The sequence below is a fragment of the Anomaloglossus baeobatrachus genome, chromosome 6, assembly GCF_048569485.1.
Source record: "Anomaloglossus baeobatrachus isolate aAnoBae1 chromosome 6, aAnoBae1.hap1, whole genome shotgun sequence".
NCBI lineage: Eukaryota > Metazoa > Chordata > Amphibia > Anura > Aromobatidae > Anomaloglossus > Anomaloglossus baeobatrachus.
Window position 1 is genome coordinate 382,266,313 of NC_134358.1, and position 22,257 is coordinate 382,288,569.

The following is a 22,257-nucleotide window of genomic DNA, read 5'->3' on the forward strand; positions in this document are numbered from 1 at the left end:
AATTCCGTGACCCCAACGAGATTGCTTGAGCGATGTCGCAGCGTGTAAAGCGGCCTTTAAACGATTTTGTGCAGCGATTTGCCTATGACGCACAAACGATGGGGGCGGCTACGATCGCACATGTGATCGCACGATAGATCACATGGTGTGACGCCCGCATTAGGCCAAGATCACACAAAAGTATAAAAATCGGACCAATTCTGATCCAGAAAAGTCAGACAACTTTTTTCTCACTTGTCAGCCTGGATGTAATCTGTTTTATACAGCAGCAGCTTTTAGTAATTTACAGGACTATTTACAGTTTCAGATGTTACAGAATTGCAATGTATCCATAAAAACCAGATTCCATACTGTGGCATCTGTTTTTTTTTCTTGCACTCAAAGATGTGAATAAGTGAGTTTCTCATCCTATTTTCAGAGGAATATTGTGCATGTTGCAATTATTACACACACAGATTTTGTCAATGAAAGAAATCATCCATCTGCACCTTGACATTGATAAAATTGGTCCAAGTGCTGTCCATTTTTTTCACAGAAAGCACTCATACCAAAAATACAGTTGTGTGATTCTGGCCTAACATTGACAAAACATCTTCATAATCTGCTCTTGGCATTGCCTACCAATCCACCATTGCTGAGTTATCAGAAGGTCATTATTTGACCTCTGACTGCTATGACAACCATCGGGTCTCCTTGGTCAATTCGTGGAGGTGACGTTGGGGTAAAAGAGGGAGCCCACTCCCTCTCTCAAACTTCTAAATACTTTCATGAATATTTTGGTATATAGAAGTTTCAACAGCCAGTGATATTGCAGGGACTGGCCTTTACTGTTACAGCAGTGTCATGATGACTTTTGGATGGCAGGGAATCAGGGCTCTTAAGCTGTCCCTCAAGCTAGGGGACCCTATGCTATCACTAATGTCAGTGATACTTCTGATGGCGGAGAGGCCTGAGTGTCTTTCCTGGCCCTGCTTCTGACCAGTCCTAATCTTATTCTCCCTCACCCCAAGGAGGGACAGGAGTGTGATGAAACCATAGAAAAAGACAAACATGGGAAAAATGAACCCCTCTCTCACACACACACACACACACACACACACACACACACACAGCTAACGACAATAAGAGATTCAGGCGGAAAAACAAGAGCAGGAAGGAAGTACAAAACAACAGGTGTAAACTCTACAACCACTCCAAGCTATAGCCAGAACTAAAGCACAACATTAACCAGAGAGTCCAGGACACCACACCTCACAGACCAACATAGAATAAACTATAGCTGGCATGGGTAACATGGTTGCAGCATAAATAGAATGGGAGCAGATGTGATAGGTCTCCCCACAACATGTGATTAAAGGAGCAAGCAGACTACCAGAGATTAACTCTTGCTAGCCTGCCTATGAATCAGCAAACAGCAGGTTGACACATGAGTCTGCCTGTGTTGATCCCACACACAAGAGAAACCATCTGGCGAAGTGTGACAATCTAAAATCTGAACAAAGTCTAATGCCGCCAGTCAAAGTTTGTGCAAAACTCTGTGTGGTAAGCAGGGGCGTTGCTGTCACTTGTGCCAAGATTCTGGTTGTGATATTGTGGGCATAATTGCCATGACATACTGGTATGTCCATTTGCGGAAACATACTGCATAACAGGACGCACCTGTATGTAAAATATCGGTAAGGGTTCAAATGCATTTTTTTTCTAAAAATCTTTTTTCAATAAGGTTTCATTAATCTCTTACCAACATTGGACATACTGGGTACGTCATGGCTCATGTCGGTATTATCACCACCGGCTCCTGCGGTGAACCGGCGGTGAGTCCCAGACATGTCTGCTGATTTGTACAGCAGACATGTACTGCTATAAGGTGCATGTGGACTCGCGCCTGTTAGCCCCTTAGATTGCGCAGTCAAAAATGTGACAACGGGAGTTAAAGCACAGCAGCAGGTAGCACTCACCTGCCACCATCGGAGGCCCCATGACGTGGAGCCGTTGGTTGCCATGGTAGTACAGGATCATGTGAAGACTCCTGTCTCTATCATGACTCACTTCCTGTTACAGCCGGCAGCTGATGTGAGCTGTGCAGCTCTGATCAAGAGAAATGAACAAGTGATCGGACTGCTGATCCTTATAGCCCCCTAGGGGAACTAGTAAAATAAATAAAAAAAAGTAAAGAAAAGTTTTAAAAAATAAAAAAAACACTAAACTTAAATGTTCAAATCACCCCCTATTTGCCCCATTGAAAATTAAAGGGTTAAAAAAATAAAAAATAATTACAAATATATATATATATATATATATATATATATACAAATATTTGGTATCGCTGTGTTCAGAAATGCCTGCTCTATCAAAATATCAATTTATCTGAACAGTAAACGGCATAGCAGCAAAAAATTCCAAACGCCAAAATTATGTTTTTTGAATTATGTCGCAAATTTTGCACAAAATGTAGTAACAGGCGATCAAAATGTAGCATTTGCATGAAAATGGAACTGTTAAAAACAATAGCTGAAGACACAAAAAATAAGCCATCACTGAGCCCCATATCCTGGAAAATGAAAACAATATGGGTCACATAAAATGGTGCAAAAAGTGCACCACTTTTTTTGGACAAGCTTTTTGACTTTTTTTTTAAGCCCTTAGATAAAAGTAAACCTATGCATGTTTGGTATCTATGAACTTGTACCGACCTGAGGCATCACACCGACATGTCAGTTTTACCATATAGTGAACACGGGGAATAAAATACACAAAAACAATTGATCGATCGCACTTTTTGTGCACTTGAAATTTGTTTGTTGTTTTCCAGTACACTATATGGTAAAACTCATGGTTCTATTTAAATGTACAATTCATCTTGCAAAAAACAAGCCCTTAAATGAAAAGATTGATCGAAAAATAAAAAACTTATGGCTCTCGGAAGAAGGGGAGCAAAAAAAAAACAAACGGAAAATCGCCCGGAGGTGAATGGGTTAAAAGAAAGAGTTAACATTGAGTCTGTAAATAAATTGTTCTGATGTTAGGGATTGATGTTAGACCATTTCCCTGCATTATCTAACCATCAGCCTCCTGAGGAGCTATATATATTGGGTGTGCGCTGTGTTTAACCCATCCTATAAGAGATCTATATATGAATTATACCTAAGGACTTACTGTACATATAATACTAAAGTGTATAGAAAAATAGAATTTTATGGGAATAATATGAAGGAATTTTCAATTTAGAATTACCCATTCTTTTTCTGTATACTTACGCTGAGGCTTGCACAGTTTCACAGCTCTCATAACATTATACATTCTTTACTATTATCTTCATTGAGGTGAATGTCACCAACAGGAGAAGAAGAACGGGACATGAGTAAACATGACAGGCTAACGTAAACGTGCGGTACGCTGAATATTGGGGAAGTCACTTCCATCTGGCCACTATACTGGAATAAATTTCACTCTTGTATTTGATGGCTCATGCTACTGTTGAACATATTGTCCTCAGCTTGTAAATTTCTTCAGCGTGACAGCTAAATCATGATACATTTATTAAATAGAAATAACAGCTTCTGTTTCATGGCTTCAGTTGTTTGTGCTGCAATACCAGATGGCTTATCATGGCCTTGGCCTTGAATAGTTGTATCTGAAGTAACAATGATTTGTATCTATTACTGGAGCCAAGACAGCCTCAACTATCTTTCAATATAGGTTAAACACAAGTTTAGTATTTTCAAAAATAAAATTATTAAAAAAAAACCATGAAAAATACAATGACAATGGCTATGTGTGCTTTTCCATTTAAATAGGAAGTCCTATTTGGGCCACATAATATGCCATTATGCCATTATGAAGATTTCCCGGAAATATACTCGTGTTCTCCATTGACTCCCATAATGCTGGGTACTCGAGTCACACCCATCTGACCATCCAACTGCTAGTTATGAGAACCGAGCACTCGAGCATGGTAGTGCTGGCTCATCACTAGTTATGAGAACCGAGGACTCGAGCATGGTAGTGCTGGCTCATCACTAGTTATGAGTACCAAATACCCGAGTATAGCAGTTCTCACTCATCACCAGTTATGAGTACCGAGCACTCGAGCATGGTAGTGCTCGCTCATCACTAGTTATCAGTACCAAGCCCCCGAGCATTGTAGTGGTCGCTCATCACTAGTTACGAGTACCGAGCACCCGAGTATGGTAGTGCTCACTAATCAGTAGTTACGAGTACCAAATACCTGAACATGGTAGTGCCCACTCATCACTAGTTATGAGTACCAAACACCCGGGAATGATAGTGCTCACTCATCACTAGTTACGAGTACTGATCACCTGAGCATGGAAGTGCTCGCTTATTACTAATTACGAGTACCAAACACTTGAGCATAGTAGTGCTCACTCATCCCTAGTTACGAGTACTGAGCACCTGAACATGGTAGTGCTCGCTCATCACTAGTTACGAGTACCAAACACTCGAGCATAGTAGTGCTCACTCATCCCTAGTTACAAGTATCGAGCACCTGAACATGGTAGTGCTCACTCATCACTAGTTACGAGTACCGAGCACCTGAACATGGTAGTGCTTGCTATTCACTAGTTACTAGTACCGAGCACCTGAGCATAGTAGTGCTCGCTCATCACTAGTTATGAGTACCGAGCACCTGAGCATAGTAGTGCTCGCTCATCACTAGTTACAAGTACCGAACCTCTGAGCATGGTAGTGCTCGCTCATCACTAGTTACGAGTACAGAACACCTGAGCATCATAGTGCTCGCTCATCACTAGTTACTATCTAATTGTGCCACTTCTGTGCAAAATGATTCAGGTTTTTATGGGAGTCTTACCTACAATCATGTGGTTGCATACATCACAAAAAGTGGGCTTTTTAAAGACATGCTCCTGAAAAGCATGGGCTTTGCTGTCAGGTGGCTGTGGGACTTTGGTAGGGGTTGAAGGCTGAGTCTCTGAGCTTTGGATCTGGCTGGCGTTGATTGGACTACCCTCTGGCTCCAAATCTACTTGATCAACTTGGAATTTCATTTCAATATTAGTTCTTTGGAAGAAGTTGTCAGCACTTTTACTCCGTACACTCTTCGTCTTGAATGACAGTGATTTCTTTAGTTTCTGGAGCTGCAAACAATAAATAAATATTTAGAAATCAAATATTTGACTTATATTTAATCATATTTTTTTTATCACTGTATTACCTACTAGAGAAATCGTCTAATGAGAATCTGGACATTCATGGCCTTGTGGAAAGCTCAAAAACTCCCTTTTTACTGATTGTTTGATATTTCTTATTGATCAAATATTTACACGTCTCAAGTCTTCATCTTTATAGCGTATAGGACAAAATTTGTTTGAATCCATTAAGAAAAAAACCCATGCTGTCAGCTCTCCAATAAAAATACACAGTGTGACATTTTCTATAGACATATCCATAAATAATTTATTCTAGAAAAGTAAAGTCAAGTGAAGGTTATATTCAGCCAAATACAGAAAAACAAAATGTTTATAGCATGTCAGAGTCCTATATTGTCATGTTTAATAAATACATGGCACAAAGGGACTAGGGAGTCAATATTAATAATAATAATAATAATAATAATAATCATAATAATTTTATTTCTATAGCGCCAATATATTCCGCATCAATTTATAATTAAGAGGGAAGCTGTATAGAAAATAAAGACATTACAGAGTAACACATATCTCATCAGTGACCGAGGAGTGAGTGCCGTGCTAGGAAAAGGCCCTATATAAAAAAAAATCACTTTCTGTCATTCTTTGCAAATATTTTCTCTCTTACACTATGTAAATTACAGTTTACCAGTGATCACTGAAGAGTCTAGTGCAATAATATAAAATAAGTTCTACTGTTCTGAAATGGGAACATGTATTAGGTCTCATTCATGTGTAGAAGTGCGATCCCTGTTTTTCACAGATAGGCCTTGCACCTATTAAAATGAATGGTGTTCACATGTCTGCAATATTTCGCACACCAAGAGGTCCACCCAAAAGCCCAGAGACATGTACGATTTTGATCCGAGGGTCGGATCAAAATCAGCAATGTAAGTCTATGGGTCCATAACAAAAAATCGGACAGCACACATATGCCATCTGTTACGGTTGCTGTGGCACTGGAGTCTATGTCCAGATTTCTTGCTACTGCACATGTGCGAGCACTGGAGACTATGTCCAGATTTCTTGCTACTGCACATGTGCAAGCGCTGGAGACTAAGTCCTATCTTGGAGCCATTGCACATGTGCGGGTGACATCATCGCTGACACGAGGTCACATGTCTCTGACACCTTCTATGCCAATTGGCTGCTGGTCATGTGCTTGTGACATGTGGTCACATGTCTCTGACACCTTCTATGCCGATTGGTCGCTGGTCATGTGCTTGTGACGCTTTGCTCGGTGATAGGCCAGCGTGACATCATTCCTGTCATTCTGGCAGCGGATTGGCTCTGGTGTCCTCCATCTTGGATGAGGCACAGAGTCTATATAAGACCCTGACGCACGCCGCATGGCGCTCAGTCCTCTTGGTTCATGCATGAGAGTAGACGCTCTGTGCACGTTCCTCTAGGCATCTCTCTGTCTATGCTAGGTGAGCGCTACCGGCAGGGTAGCGTTCTTATACCTTACAGCTTCGGCTGCAGTCCGTATCCTTACCTCTTAGGGGAGCGGACATAGGCAGATGCCTGAGGCACATGGTCTGGCTGGGCCTTGTGATTCTACTCGTAGGTGGACGTTGCCGCTAGGGTAACGTTCCTTATACTGCGTCTGGCAGTTGTTTGTATCCTCGCACACTAGGGGAGCGAACAGAGGTAGGAGCTTTGTGCGGCTTATGCTGCTGTCCGTCTCTTTTGCACCACTAGAAGAGCGGACCTAGGCAGGTGCCATATCTAGTGGTTCGTGTCCTCGCACACTAGTGGAGCGAACGCAGGTAGGAGCTTTGTGCGGCTTACGCTGCTGTTCGTCTCTTTTGCACCACTAGAAGAGCGGACCTAGGCAGGTGCCATATCTAGTGGTTCGTATCCTCGCACACTAGTGGAGCGAACGCAGGTAGGAGCTTTGTGCGGCTTACGCTGCTGTCCGTTTCCTGGCACCACTAGAGGAACGGACCTAGGTAGGTGCCATTTCACACTCACTGCCTTTGTCTCTGTGATTATTAACAGAGACCATTCCATACACCCTCCAAGTAAGGGAGGAATTGCATTATTTACTAATTATATTCCTCTGTGAGTTTAACAGAGATATTGCACTCTGCCATAGTCTGCAGCAGAGTCTTTGCACGGTGGACCCTGACTGTCTGTTACTCCTTTAGGTTTTATTATCAGACAGCCCCCCGTAACACCATCTCTGATCAGAGCTGCAAAGGGTACCAGCCAAGAATGGCACAGAAGTCAAGATTGGCTGACATAGAGAACCGGAATTCACACTGTACACGGGCAGCACAAATAAAACTGTTCGTCTCTACTCTAATAATTTCTGCTCTCGATTGCTGAACTAACTGGGAGAATATCTAAATAATATATAGATATAATATTTGAAGACATTTTTAAACTATGCATTGCAAGAGGCGACATTTGCAGTGAAATTGTACAGAATTCATTAACATGTTATGCCTTTAGGCTATGTTACATAGTTACATAGTTACATAGGTTGAAAAAAGACCTAGATCCATCTAGTTCACCCTTCCTCCACCAGTTCTACATTTGGTCACTAAGTCGTTTATAACCAACAATGTTGTGTGTAGTGAGGAAATCATCCAGCCCTTTTTTGAAAGCTGTTATAGTATTGGCCATTACTACCTCTTGTGGTAGGGCATTCCACAGTCCGACTGCTCTAACTGTAAAGAACCCTTTCCTATTTAGCTGCCGGAATCACCTTTCATCCACTTGCAGTGTATGCCCCTGGTCCTTAGTATTGTCTTTGGAAGAAATAAGTCATGTGCCAGTCCTTTATATTGACCACACATGTATTTATACATATAAATGAGATCTCCTCTGAGACGTCTTTTTTCTAAGCTAAACATATCTAACTTTTTCAACCTGTCATCATATGGGAGGCCTTCCATCCCTTGTAGTAGTCTAGTCACCTGCCTTTGAACTGACTCTAACTTCTGAATGTCCTTTTTAAAATGTGGAGCCCAAAACTGGATCCCATATTCCAGATGTGGCCTTACAAGTGATCTATAGAGGGGTAACAATACGTTGGGATCACGGGATCTAATCTCTCTTTTTATACACCCTAGAATATTGTTTGCTTTTGCAGCTGCTGCTTGACATTGAGTGCTGCTGCTCAGCTTATTTGTAATGAGAATACCCAAGTCCTTCTCCTGTTCTGTAGTCCCGAGTTTACTTCCATTTAATGTATACGTAGCTGGAGGATTACTCCGTCCTAGGTGCATTACTTTACATTTATCAACATTAAATCTCATTTGTGGTATTGGTCCCACGATTATTACAATTAATATTACTCTGTTACTCATAGCTGTAGAATTAGATTTAACTGTTCTTCAACTGTCTTACAAGAGATTGTTGCACAATATTTTCTTTGCCAGATTGCCCCACTAATGCTTTTTACATAGTTTCGGGGCATATCATCCATAGAAAATACTTGATTTATTTACTGCTTTGTTTTATGGTTGTGGTGTTATTGGGAAGCATACACTGATGAGATGGGATGATTGACAGGTACAAGGATGGCGCCCAGCTGTTGGACAACATTCTTAGGTGAGAGGCTGTGAAAGATGTGAAGTTCCAGTTGTGGCAGACACACAACACCCAAATACAACCATTTGATGGCTGTGTCACCATCTTTGCATGATTATCACAAATAAGATGTACATGTGAGTTTGGCTGGAGACGAAATAAAGGCTGACAATGCAGTGCTAAGTGAGATAATGATGCCAGAACAAACACCCTGCTGGCCACGAACGTGTGAGAGAAAGAGTAAAGAATAGACATCTCTACAACTTGTATAAAGTTCCAGTAATATTCAAAGTCTGTACCTCCTGCCGGATGTATTACCATTGCACAGATTTCAGTGCTGGGATTTTCTCTTGGGGCACCCTACTTATTGCTCAGTACTTGTATATAGAGGGTTTAGTAACATGCAGAACACCTTTAACATGGCAATAATGTCTCAGGATAGTAGGAACATATTCACATTAAGGCCTCGATCCCACTTGCGTATAAATCTAGCAAGTGCAATTTGAGAAAACATCACATTGCACTTACAGCAATGTTATTCAATGAGGTTGTGTTCATCTGTAAGTTTTTTTTCAGCTGTAATCAGGCTGAGGAAATAATTGCACTATACTGCCTATGGCCATGTATATCAGCCGAGACTCATCAATGCAAGTCAATGGGAGCAAGAAAAATATCAGACAGCACACAGACCATCCATCTGCAGTCCGAGATTTTCAAATACATCTCAAAAGAAAGAAATATGTACACTACAGTTCAAAAGTTTGGGGTCACTCAGATAATTTTGTCTTCTCCATGAAAAATCATACTTTTATTTATCAAATGAGTTGCATAATGAATAGAAAATATAGTACAGACATTGACTAGGTTAGAAATAATGATTTTTACTTGAAATAATAATTTTCTCTTTCACACTTTACTTTCATCACAGAATGCTCCTTTGCAGCAATTCCAGCTTTGCAGACCTTTGGCATTCTAGCTATTATTTTGCTGAGGTAATCTGGAGATATTTCACCCCATGCTTCCCCCCTCCCACAAGTTGGATTGGCTTGATGGGCACTTTTTGCATACCATACGGTCAGGATGCTCCCACAACAGCTCAATAGGGTTGAGATCTGGTGACTGGGCTGGCCACTCCATTACAGATAGAATACCAGCTGCCTGCTTCTTCACTAAATAGTTCATGCATAATTTGGAGGTGTGCTATGGGTCATTGTCCTGTTGTAGGATGAAATTGGCTCCAATCAAGCACTGTCCACAGGGTATGGCATGGCATTGCAAAATGGAGTGATAGCCTTCCTTATTCAAAATCCCTTTTACCTTGTACAAATCTCCCACTTTACCAGCACCAAAATAACCCCAGACCATCACATTACCTCCACCATACTTGACAGATGGCATCAGGCACTCTTCCAGCATCTTTTCAGTAGTTTTGCATTTAATTTAGTGTTTGCTTCATTGAAAAAAAATATGCTTTTCTTTCATAAATAAGGAAATATCTAAGTGACCCTAAACTTTTGAACTGTAGTGTATATATGTTACAGGCAATGTATGAAAACCCGACATTCTATAGAATACCTAGGCAATGTATACAATCCCTGTCGTTTTCAGGCAAGGTTTGAAATATCTGTATTGTTCTATACTTTTCCTAAGCATTACATAAAATTTCTTGGTATTATAAAGAATGACAACTGCTCAAGCAAAGTCTGATATAATGCCCAGATTGGAAAAGTCTTTAGTAACAAACAGTCAAAAAACTAATGAAAAAATAAATCCTAAATGAACAACAGGATATTTTTACTGGGAAAAAACACAAAGAAACAGAAGTGTCATTCCTGACTATTAGTCTTTAGTAACAAACAGTCAAAAACATGAAAGAAGAAATGCAAAATGAACAACAGGATACCTTTGCTGGAAAAAAAGGAATCAGAAGTGTCATTCCTGACTATTTGTTGCAGCATGGGAGGCTAGAATGGCATTTTAATGCTAAGGGAAACTGAGCCAATTTCACAGATCTGTTGCTGCCTAATATGTCCACCTACTTTTGGACGGACCACCCCTGTAGTATTCTACATTCCGCCTGTTTGTCATTTAGGTATTCTATAGAATGACTAGGAAATGTATGAACATCTGATGTATTTCATACTTTGATGATCCATTTCCGGCATTGTATACATTGCCTAGGTATTCTATAGAATACCTGTTTTTACACATTGCCGGTAACATATATATAAAGCGATAGATAGATGACAGATAGAAATTAGATAGATATAATACAGAGATAAAATATATAGATATCTTGCAGATATATAATGTCCCTGCCTGCTACATATAATAAACTTGCATACGTTAGTGCCTTTCATGTGGCACTAAAGGGTGATTAGTCTGGTTTAATCTGATAAATTGATAATTTAAAAAAAAAAAAGTTGGGTTTATGGGTAACTTATCAAAAGAAGACTCAGGAAAAGGAACTGCAAACAACAAGGTTACCCCAGAAGTACACAAGCCGGCTTCTTACCCTGAAGATTTGGTAAGGGTGTTAGGCCTATCCCCAGCATAGACTAAGGGGAAATGAGGGTATATAAAGACACCAAGGGAAGTGCTTATGAAAAGCAGCAAAAAAGGTGAGGAACTCAGCAGTATCCTAAAGGGAAATGGATAAAAACCAAGCAGAGGTGATACATAGGATACCAAATACATCAAGTAGGAATAATTGAAGGTCAGGGAGCAGTTTGCGTAGCCAAACACTGTAACTTTCTATAGCCAGACACCACAGGACTGTTTGTCCCTCATACACACCCATGACAGGATGGTATACGAATGATAGGTGAAAAAAAACATTACACACTTGCATAGCTCTTACATGACATACAGAATGACCTATGCAGGACATTTACATGCCATTCATTCCACGTTCCTGATTGAGTATTGGAGCGATTTTTATATGCTAGTGAGAGCGAGGCCTAATATTCATATTATTGAGGTACACTAAAGCAGTGTTACCCAACTCCCGTCCTCAAGGCCCATCAATAGTGCATGTTTTCAGGATGTCCTTAGCTATGCACAGGTGTTGGAATCATCACCTGTGCATGTGATTAAAGGATACCTGTATGTTCCCATATGCCCTCCAACCGAGCAGCGTTTATACTGCTTATACTACCTGAAAAAAGGACTGACTAGTCTGGAAAAACAACGCCCCGTAGACTAGTCACAGGCCTAACTAGCATAGGGAATGCAAAGTTTATAACTTGTTTTTTAAACATTTATATTGGTGAATAGTGTTACACAGGGAGGGAGGGAATTTGGGCATACAGGTATCAATACTGCTGGGTTGGAGGGCATAGGGGACCTTACAGACTCCCTTTAAATTATCACCTGTGCAATATTGAGGAAATCCTGGAAACATGCTTTGTTGGTGAGCTTTGAGGACTGGATTTGGGGAACACTGCACTAAAGGACCCATGAATTTGCTGTCAGGACAAAGGAGATCCAAAATACTTGCATTAGCTCTGACATTAAGGGGCATTTTAGAGAACCCAATATACATTATTTGATAGGAATGTAGTTAAATAGAAAAATAGCACTTCTGATGTAGAGATTCAGTACAGGGTATATAGGAAAAAATAGGAAGAAATCCAGTGAGCTCGGTAGAAAAAAATAGTTAAAAACTTTCATTTTATTCAAAATATTTATTTTAAAATTATATATACCAGGTATCAGTTTTGGCAAAAGTGAAGGAAAAAATGATCTATCGCTCCTCACTTTCCCTACATGAAAAAAAACAGGTTGCAAGGCTTCACGTTTCATCCCCACGTCTTCTCTAGATACTAAGACACGTTAGTCTGTCCTAAAATTCTAGTAAAATTATTGGGGGCCACCAGTATTAAACTAATAATTAGGAACATGTTTAGTAATAATTCTCCTGATTAGTAAAGGACCATTATTTCGGACCATTGCACATTTCAGTCTGCATGAAGCCATCAAGGTAACATTTTATAACTAAACTATGGAACAAAACACCATCACAGTAACATAAGGCTTGATAAATAAAACATAAAAAGTATTTCATTTCACCAGAATCCACAACAGTGAGTCACAGTCACTTTCCTCCTAAAATGGCTTTTCTAATGGCCTAGCAGGGGATGTAGCAATCAAACCTCATTAGTGCATCTATGGAGGGAAAATTATAGAATCATGAAGTGTCTAGAATGACATTCATTATTGATCTGACATGTGCTGTAATTTAGAAGGGTTGCACTAAGCCAATTAAATTGCATCTTCTATATTCTCCAGATTCCTGCTCACAGTAAAGATATTCACCTCTATCATAACCAGCTTTATTGTAGATTTTAGGCTTTAACCTAAATGGTTATGTCTTTTCTTTCAATGCGCTTGGTGTTTCTATTTGCCAGAGGACTCTTCATGGCAGTGAAAGAATTAAATCAATGAGACGTGTGGTTCTAATACTCAACAAATGTATTGTCTACAAGACCATTTCTGATGATACAAGATGATGTGAGTCCTTTACTGCCTTATTTATGTGAATAACCCTGTTTATCTGTACGCAATCACTAAGAAATGTTATTATAGTACCTAATTACAGCCAGTTTGTCTATGAAGGCAGTTTTTTAATGTCTGGAGTGGAGGAATAGCAGCCACTTGGAGCTGTGCTGCACGAAGCCTTAGGTGTCTAAGCTCATCATACTCTTCATCACTCGTAATAAAGCCTGAGCTGCGTTACATAGAGCCGGTGCTGTTTTGTAGAGCACTCTTTACTGACGATACAAGGTCATATACAGTATGTTACATTTATGTTATTTTGTTCATAACACGCCATTACATTTTTCCAAAAACCCGATGAAGGCTTTACCGCCAAAACATGTTTTCCTCACTTTAAGCCATAATAACTTGACAGTATGGATATGCCAGTGTCACTATAGACGTTTAAAAAATACAACAAATGTTTTGGTTTTTTTACTTTTTTCAATGTATTTCCAGCTGCATCTTTTTTTCTTTTTTGGATTTAGGCTATGTGCGCACTTTGCATTTTTTCATGCGTTTCTGCAGCGTTTTGAACTTAAGCGTTTTAATGCCAAAATGCATACGTTTTGATTTTCAAGCAAAGTCTATGGGAAATAGAGCTTTCTTGTGCGCACAATGCTGTTAAAAACGCTGCGTTTCAGTTGCAGAAAATTTGTCAAAATCTCTGCGTTCAAAGAAGCAGCATGTCAATTGTTTTTGCCATTTTGGCAGCATTTTGCTAACATTAGAGTCAATGAGAACTTTCAAAACGCATCCTGAATCAAAATCCCAGCGTTTAACATGCTTTTTTGATGCAGAAAACATGTGTTTTTGACTTTATAATAAGGGCATGATATGTCCCTTTACACACACACACACATAGTCCGACAATTAAATTAATAAAAATCCATAATTTAACGTTATTTTATGCATAAATATTATAACACAGTTATAATTTTAATAAAATTTGCTATTTTGTGTATGATTTTAATCATGATATTTGTTATCATTTTTTCCCTTTTTTTTCATAGTGTTTGAATGTTTAAACTGTACTTAGTAGTGTAATTGTATTCAAAATGCATCTGACTTTAAGCAAGGAAAAAGCATGTAAATCGCGGTAAAAACGCGACTAAAATGTGGTAAAAACGCAAGCGTATTTTTAGCGTTTTTGTGGTCAAAACCAAATTTGACAAAGACAATTTCTGCCACAGAATGCATTTAGAACTGCAACAACCTTGACGCAAAGTGCGCACATAGCCTTATACTGTGTGGATAGCAACTGTGCTACCATGCCTGGATCCAGGAAACATTGCGAGATTCATTCCGGCATACTTTCAGAATGGTTAGCGGTTACAAGTGTTTTTGTTTTTTCATATTACATTTTTCCCATTTCTCACATAGCGTCGACAAAGCTCCCTATAGAAATTCATCACTAACACCAGTACCTGTCCCCACTATTAATCTTTTCCTTTTATTAACCAGTCTCAGATATGGCTTTTTCTTGGCCACTCTGACCTGAAGACCAGCATCCTGGAGTTGCTTATTCACTGTAGATGTTGACACTGGCGTTTTGTGCGTACTATTTAATTAAGCTGTCAGTTGAGGACCTGTGAGGCATCGATTTCTCAAACTAGAAACTCTAATGTACTTGTCTTGTTGCTCAGTTGGACAGCGGGGCCTCCCACTTCTCTTTCTACTCTGCTTAGAGCCTGTTTGTGCTCTCCTCTGAAGGGAGCAGTACACACAATTGTAGGAAATATTTAGTTTCTTGGCAACTTTTCCCATGGAATATCCTTCATTTCTAAGAACGAGAATAAACAGTCAAGTGTCACATGAAAGTTTTCTTTTTCTGGCCATTTTGAGAGTTTAATGGAACCAACAAATGTAATGCTCCAGATTCTCAACTAGCTCAAAGGAAGTTCAGTTTTATAGCTTCTGTAATCAGCAAAACTGTTTTCAGCTGTGCTAACATACCTGCACAAGGATTTTCAAGGAATTTTTAAACATCCATTAGCCTTCTAACACAATGAGCAAACACAATGTACCATTAGAACACTGGCATGGTGGTTGTTGGAAATGGGCCTCTATACACCTATGTAGATATTGCATTAAAAACCAGACATTTGACGCTAGAATAGTCAGTTACCCCATTAACAATGTATAGAGTGTATTTCTGTTTAATTTAATGTTAGCTTCATTGAAAAAAAATGTGCTTTTCTTTCAAAAATAAGGAAATAGCTAAGTGACCCTAAACTTTTGAACTGTAGTGTATGTGCCTATGGGTTGTGATGGATCCTACTCAATAAGGGTTTCCTTCCTCCTTAGTTATACCTGCATTGCACAGTGACATATAATTAATTATATTTTTAATTTGATGTTAATATATACTTAGTGATTTTAATATATGTTATGCTTTGTTGGTGTTTCGTGGATACTCCTTTACTTGTGCTGTTATAATGTTTTCTGTGTTATTTTTTTCCAAAACAATGTACATTGTTCTTCCACAGCCTATTTTGTTGATCAGTCTTAATTCTGTGTTTGCAGACTGGAAGCAAATCTATTGCATCAACCCATCTCAGGATTCCCATGCTAGTGCCACCCATCAGTTAGAGATAGAGGTTTTGGTAGCTGCTACATCACTCGTTCTTTCATGACATGTTTATGTAGATCAGCATGCACACTATTTTTTTTATGCCATTACACACAAATGGGAAAGCACAGTGAATACTGACCCAGGCTTGAACAAAGTGACCAGTAGATTTTGGGGGAGGGTCTTGTTAAAGGGTTTATTTGAAGACCACCAACTGCCCTCCTTGACCCAAATGTAATGCTAGCAATGCTTCTATATAAAAAATGACGTGGGATTTACAGATTCAGTGCTCCCTGAACACTTCATTAACCATTGTCCAATCATTTTACCTTTGCTCAAGCACCTTATGTAGTGGTTATACAGTGTAACATGATTTGAAAGTAGGTCATCCAAAAATGGTATACTACTTGGACAGTATACACCATCTTTCTGTTCTGAAGATAGATGAACATATACTTACAAGTATGCATTCCTCCTAAAAGTCCCAGATCCAGTGGGACAGTCCTGAAATAGCTGTCATATTGTTGTTAGAGGTCAGATACATGTCCGGAGCAACCACAAGATCCAGATGCAGTTGGGTGTAATGGTGAGGCAAGGAGCGAGCCAGCAGATTCTTGCTTCATCATTCTTTCTAGGTAGAGTCTGGGGATCCAGTAATGACCTTTAAGAATATCATGTAAACTGAAGGCAGGACATGCACATAGTGTTTTGTGTTCCAGTCTAAATGAAGGGACCAGAATAGTAAAATGCACCTAACTCATTAAGAGGTACATATCATAATAGACCAACATATTAAAACTGGCGTGTGCCTTCACCAAAAATGTTACTTCAGTTAGAGACTAAAGTAACATTAGTAACATGATTTATGACATAAATTTTGATAAATTGGCAGGGAGGCATCACTATTCTCTTTCCTGCTCCATAAAAGCAACATATTTGATAAACTTTGAGTTGCAAACATTTTTTGCGACAATATGATAGAATTCTGGTACAAGCACTTCCATAAATTGGCCCCATATCACTGAATTTTGTCCATGTGTCAAATATTTCTTGAAATGCCGGAGCATGAGGGGATGGGCTACTACAGGCAAATATTCCTATTTCTATCTTACGAAGGGAAATACTTAGATGAAGCAAATGATCCCATCAAATTTACCATACACTAGACCCATTCTTGCTAAACACAAGATGGTTTAAATTATATTATATATTGTAGATTAGTGCATATTGAACTCTTCAGTCTTTTGGAAAAGATTATTTAGAATTTGCTGAAAATATGTGTATTATATGTGAAGCAATAGCTTTTTTCTGTTCTTATTATATAACATACAAAACCATACCTCCCAACTTTTAAAGAACAAAAAGAGGGACAAAGTATGCAGCGCGCAGTGTGCCACGGCAAATTGTGGCCACGCCACTAGCCACACCTAAGCCACATCCATTTTGCATTGAGGGACATTCAACAGATGCCCCGGACTGTTCATTCATTCATAGTCATAGCAGCCAGAACTTTCTCATCTTTATGTAGCCTCACTATATGATATGTTGTTTCTTGTATTTGGAAGGACGTGTTCACACATTGCAGAAGTCCAGCGTTTTTTGTTCTGCAGGATCTGCACCAAATTACACAATCACAAACCTTGTCTGGTTATTGTATTTGTGCTATATTTGTTATTCCTTTTTATCATTATTTTTTGTGTTTTTGGTGCAGATGTGAATCTGTATTTTTAAGCATTTTTTTTATTACAGAAAAGCTTTGATTCTGCACTTAAAAAAGTAACTGCAGTTTTTTCCATGCGTTTTTAAGCTCCACATAAAATAGAAGCCTCTCGAGAAAAAAAAAAGCAACAAAACCGGAGAATTCAGCGCCGTCTTTTGATGAAATCACAACCATTTTGCTTGGACAATTAAACACAGCAAAATTTATGTGCCAAAAAAAAAAGCAGCAGAAAAACCCGGCATTTACGCTACATGTGAACATGGACTATATTTGATTTAAGAAGTTAATTTATTCACTGTGTTGAGGGGAGGAGCGGGACTGCGGGAGAGAGCTCTCATATCGGGACAGTCCTGCTGAATCCGGGATGGTTGTGAGCTATGCAAAAGCAATACATTTGAGCAAATATAGAGCACAGCTCTTTCTGACCCTTATTATTATCCTTATTAGCTGCATATTACAGAACAAGTCTAAAATATTTTTACTGCAAGGCTAATTAATAAAAGTGCTACATTTATTCCTATGTGCCAAAGAATCCCCAAAAGCAGCTCCCTCTCCTGGAATGATTTTAAATGATATTATCAGTGTCTTTATGTGTTACCACACATACCACAAAGTTATTTTTGTGTGGGGGGGGGGGTATGATATAGGGATGTCCATTTAACAAAAATGGTCTGTTCATGCACAGATAGCTCCACACTGATGACTATACCAATCACTAAGTATATTGGTGCTTTCTACTGTTCCCACTGTTAAAATAACTGTAGGGTGCGGAGTCATGAAGAGTAGAGAAATAAATACTAATTGATTCAATATTATAGATAGTGCCTGTAGGATGTAATGTGAATCTACTGGACTGAGGATGGAAGCCAAGGAAACTTCTCATTATACAGTTTCCAACCCCATAGTGAAAATGCAGCCTTCATCACAGACGTTAGCCAGTCTAGGCTGCCATTTGGCAGCAATAGTGTAATATTATGATTTAGGATTATCATTCTTTTACAATGTCCCAGGCTGTAATTTTTTCTCTTGCTCCAATTTCTCCAAGAAAACCTTTCTCATTCCCAGCTCCTGCAGAGTCTGCACTGTAGCTACATATCAAGTCAGCCTGAGCACAACAGTCTTAGCAAATGAGGGCCATTGAGGCAAAATTAGGCAAAAATAGAACTTCTTTTTCAAACACAACTCCTTATTTTACTGTTTAGAGCATATTTACAAAACGTGTGGCATTCTGTAAAAAAGCCAATAAAAAAAAGGGGTTTTTTTTTAGAAAATATGTTATTACTGTACAATATTTGTAACATATATAAACAATTGTGCCGAACTGGTAAATGCTCAATGTCATCCTATTTCCCATTTTAAAAAATAGTAAAAGTCAATCAATGAGAATTATGTACCCCAAAAGAGTACAAATGAAAAATATAACTGGTCATAGAAAAATAAGATCTCATATGGCCATGTCGAAAAAAAAAGAAGAGGGAAAAAAAACAAACTAAATATGCTGTATCCTGATGATAAAAGAGGCTTTATCTGGTAAAGGTAGATAGATGTTGTCAGCTGCTATATTAAATGATCATGGGACCTCACAACATTTTATGCCAGTCCTTCTCTGTATGCCGACTACTAATGGAGTTCACTGCACAGATGTCTATACATCTGACACGCTGTAAACATTGCCCTGAATCTATTTAAATATTACACCGTTGGTCTTTTAAACTCCATTGATCACATTATACAATTACAAAGTATCTGTGTATATATTCAGAATAATTCACAGCCATGTTTCCAAAAACTGACAATATCTGCCAACTGCAGGATGAATTACAGCATTGTATGTGTACACACCCTTACAGCGTGTAGGACAATCTCACCAGCCCGCTTGCCAGAACGACTGGTATATCTCACAGGGCTGTGAAAGGTTTTTTTTCCGGTTGTTAATGAAACCTTTGAACATTAGATCAAACAAGGTTTTCATTGGTACATTTTAATTTATTAGTCGTTCTGTTTAGGCTACACTGTTAAGAGTTAGAAAGTATCCCGTGTGCAGTATTAAAGATACTGTACCACAGATGTAGGAGAAATGACTGACGTGGCATGTTTTCTTTATATGATTCATAATATGATTATCAATTAGAAAGAGGAAAGACTACACAAAGTAGAGGCGCACATCCATAGAATTTTATTAAATCCATGAAAAACACATGATTAAGAACATTAAAAACACACACAAATGACAAAACGACCTCTGTATAATTTAGCCATGGCTACAAAATTGAGAACAATGTATAGAAGTCAATACAATTTAGAGAAGGTAGATGATACAATTCAATCGCAGGTAATTAATAATGACCTAATTCATAATAGTTAGTGGGATATAGCCGAAGTTCAGCAAAAGATAACACCATTAATACAGAATTATGATCAAATTGCGGATTTGATCATAAGTTATATGTGACAACAATGTTGGTAGGACCTTTCCTTATCTGAGATATATATGTATATATATATATATATATATATATATATATATACTAGAAGGTGGCCCGATTCTAACGCATCGGGTATTCTAGAATTTATTGTGTAGTTAATGTATGTTTTTTGTTATATATATAGATGTTGTTGTGTGTAGTTACCAAGTGTTCGTGTAGGGCGCTGTAAATGTTCTGGGTGTTGTCTGGGTGTGGGGGTGTATGTGTGTTGCGTTGTGTGTGTTGCGTTGTTTGTGGAGCGCTGTGTGTCTGCAGCGTTCTGTGTGTGTGGTGCTATGTGTGTTGCACGGTTTGTGTGGGTGTGGAGTGCATGTGTGTCTGCAGTGTTGTCTGTGTGGGTGTGGAGTGCGTGTATGTGTTTTGGGGGAGGTATGTTTTGTGCAGTGTGTGTGTTGCGCGGTATGTGCGTATATTTGTGTATGCCGCGGTGTTTGTGTGTTGCGTGTTGTGTGTGCGGCGTTGTCTGTGTGTGGGTGAGTTTAGGGCGGTGTTTGTGGTTCCCAGTGTGTGTGTGGTGTGTTGTGCGGTGTGCGTGTGGCGCTGTGTGTGTGTTTTGGGGGAGGTGTGCACCCCCATCGTGCTCCATCCCCCATGCTGCGCACCCCCCATCGTGCTCCATCCCCCATGCTGCGCACTCCCATCGTGCTCCATCCCCCATGCTGCGCACTCCCATCGTGCTCCATCCCCCATGCTGCGCACTCCCCATCGTGCTCCATCCCCCATGCTGCGCACTCCCCATCGTGCTCCATCCCCCATGCTGCGCACCCCCCATCGTGCTCCATCCCCCATGCTGTGCACCCCCCATCGTGCTCCATCCCCCATCGTGCTCCATCCCCCATGCTGCGCACACCCCATCGTGCTCCATCCCCCATGCTGTGCATTCCCCATCGTGCTCCACAGTCACACATCAGACAGTATACACGCACACATCTGATCGCATACACTCACACCCCACTTCTCCCTGTGCCCTCGGGTGGGCGGTCCCAGCAGCTGTACCTCTGCCTTCTGCCGACACTCACAGATCCGATCGCATACACTCACACATCAGAACACACGCACACATCCAATCGCATACACGCACACATCCGATCGCATACACGCACACTGACGATATCGCACATATGCGCTCACACACTCACAACATCCGGAGATACCACATGCTTCCGGCCATGTGATCCTCCGGCAGGTCCTGGAAGGTCACTGCACGCACAGTATCGCTGCCGAGAAGTAAGCGATATCACTCGATGTTGTGAGTGTGTGGATGCGATCTGATGTGTGTGTGTGAGGTGTGTGTGAGAGTGAGTGTGATCTGATGTGTGTGTCTGTTCTTATGTGTGCGTGTGTGTGTGTGTTCCGCCGCTGCAGGACCTTGATGCGCTCACCTGCTCCCGGTCGGCGTCTGGTGAGTATGACTGCGGGGTCTTCTTTCTTCTGTCTTCTCTCTTCTGGGGGTGGCTGCTGCCTATAATGAAGTGTCTTGCAGTGTCTTTAACTCTTTCACCGCTGCATGACACTTCATTATTAACCGCAGCGTTTGCCGGCTCCCTGCACATGTGTACCGGGAGCCGGTGTTCGCTGGTAACCATGATACACATCGGGTAACTAAGGGAAGCGCTTCCTATAGTTACGCGATGTGTATCATGGTTACCAGCGTACACCGGCTCCGTCACGATCCCAGCATCGCAAGGTTATGTCCGCCGGGGGCGGGGCCGAGTGTGCCAATGTGTGGCAGGGGTGAGCGGGCGAGCGGGCGAGGCGTCAGCGTATGCCAGCTCCCTGCACATGTGTACCGGGAGCCGGTGTACACTGGAGCGGGCGATGCGTGCGGAGGGCCGGGTGCCGGCTCCCTGCACATGTGTACCAGGAGCCGGTGTACGCTGGAGCGGGCGATGCGTGTGGAGGGCCGGGTGCCGGCTCCCTGCACATGTGTACCAGGAGCCGGTGTACGCTGGAGCGGGCGATGCGTGCGGAGGGCCGGGTGCCAGCTCCCTGCACATGTGTACTGGGAGCCGGTGTACGCTGGAGCGGGCGATGCGTGCGGAGGGCCGGGGCGAGCGGCTAATCCATGCGGGGGGCGGGGCCAGGCCGAGGCGAGAGGCCAATCCGTGGGGGGGCGGGGCCAGGGCGAGCCCAGCAGCCAATCCGACAGTTGTCACTTTTATGACACTGTCACGGTGACACAATTTTGGAGCAAGACAGACAGACAGACAGACAGAATAAGGCAATTATATA

The 22,257-nt window shown here is 40.6% G+C and overlaps 1 protein-coding gene across 1 annotated transcript in view; it reads right to left on the bottom strand.

Moving 5' to 3' along the window:
- STAC (SH3 and cysteine rich domain) overlaps window positions 1-22,257 on the bottom strand; it is a 439,669-nt gene that overhangs the window by 327,195 nt on the left and 90,217 nt on the right. Inside the window, exon 2 of the mRNA XM_075315072.1 lies at window positions 4,835-5,120. Coding sequence (XP_075171187.1) covers window positions 4,835-5,120 — 286 coding nt within the window. The remainder of the gene's footprint in view (window positions 1-4,834; window positions 5,121-22,257) is intronic.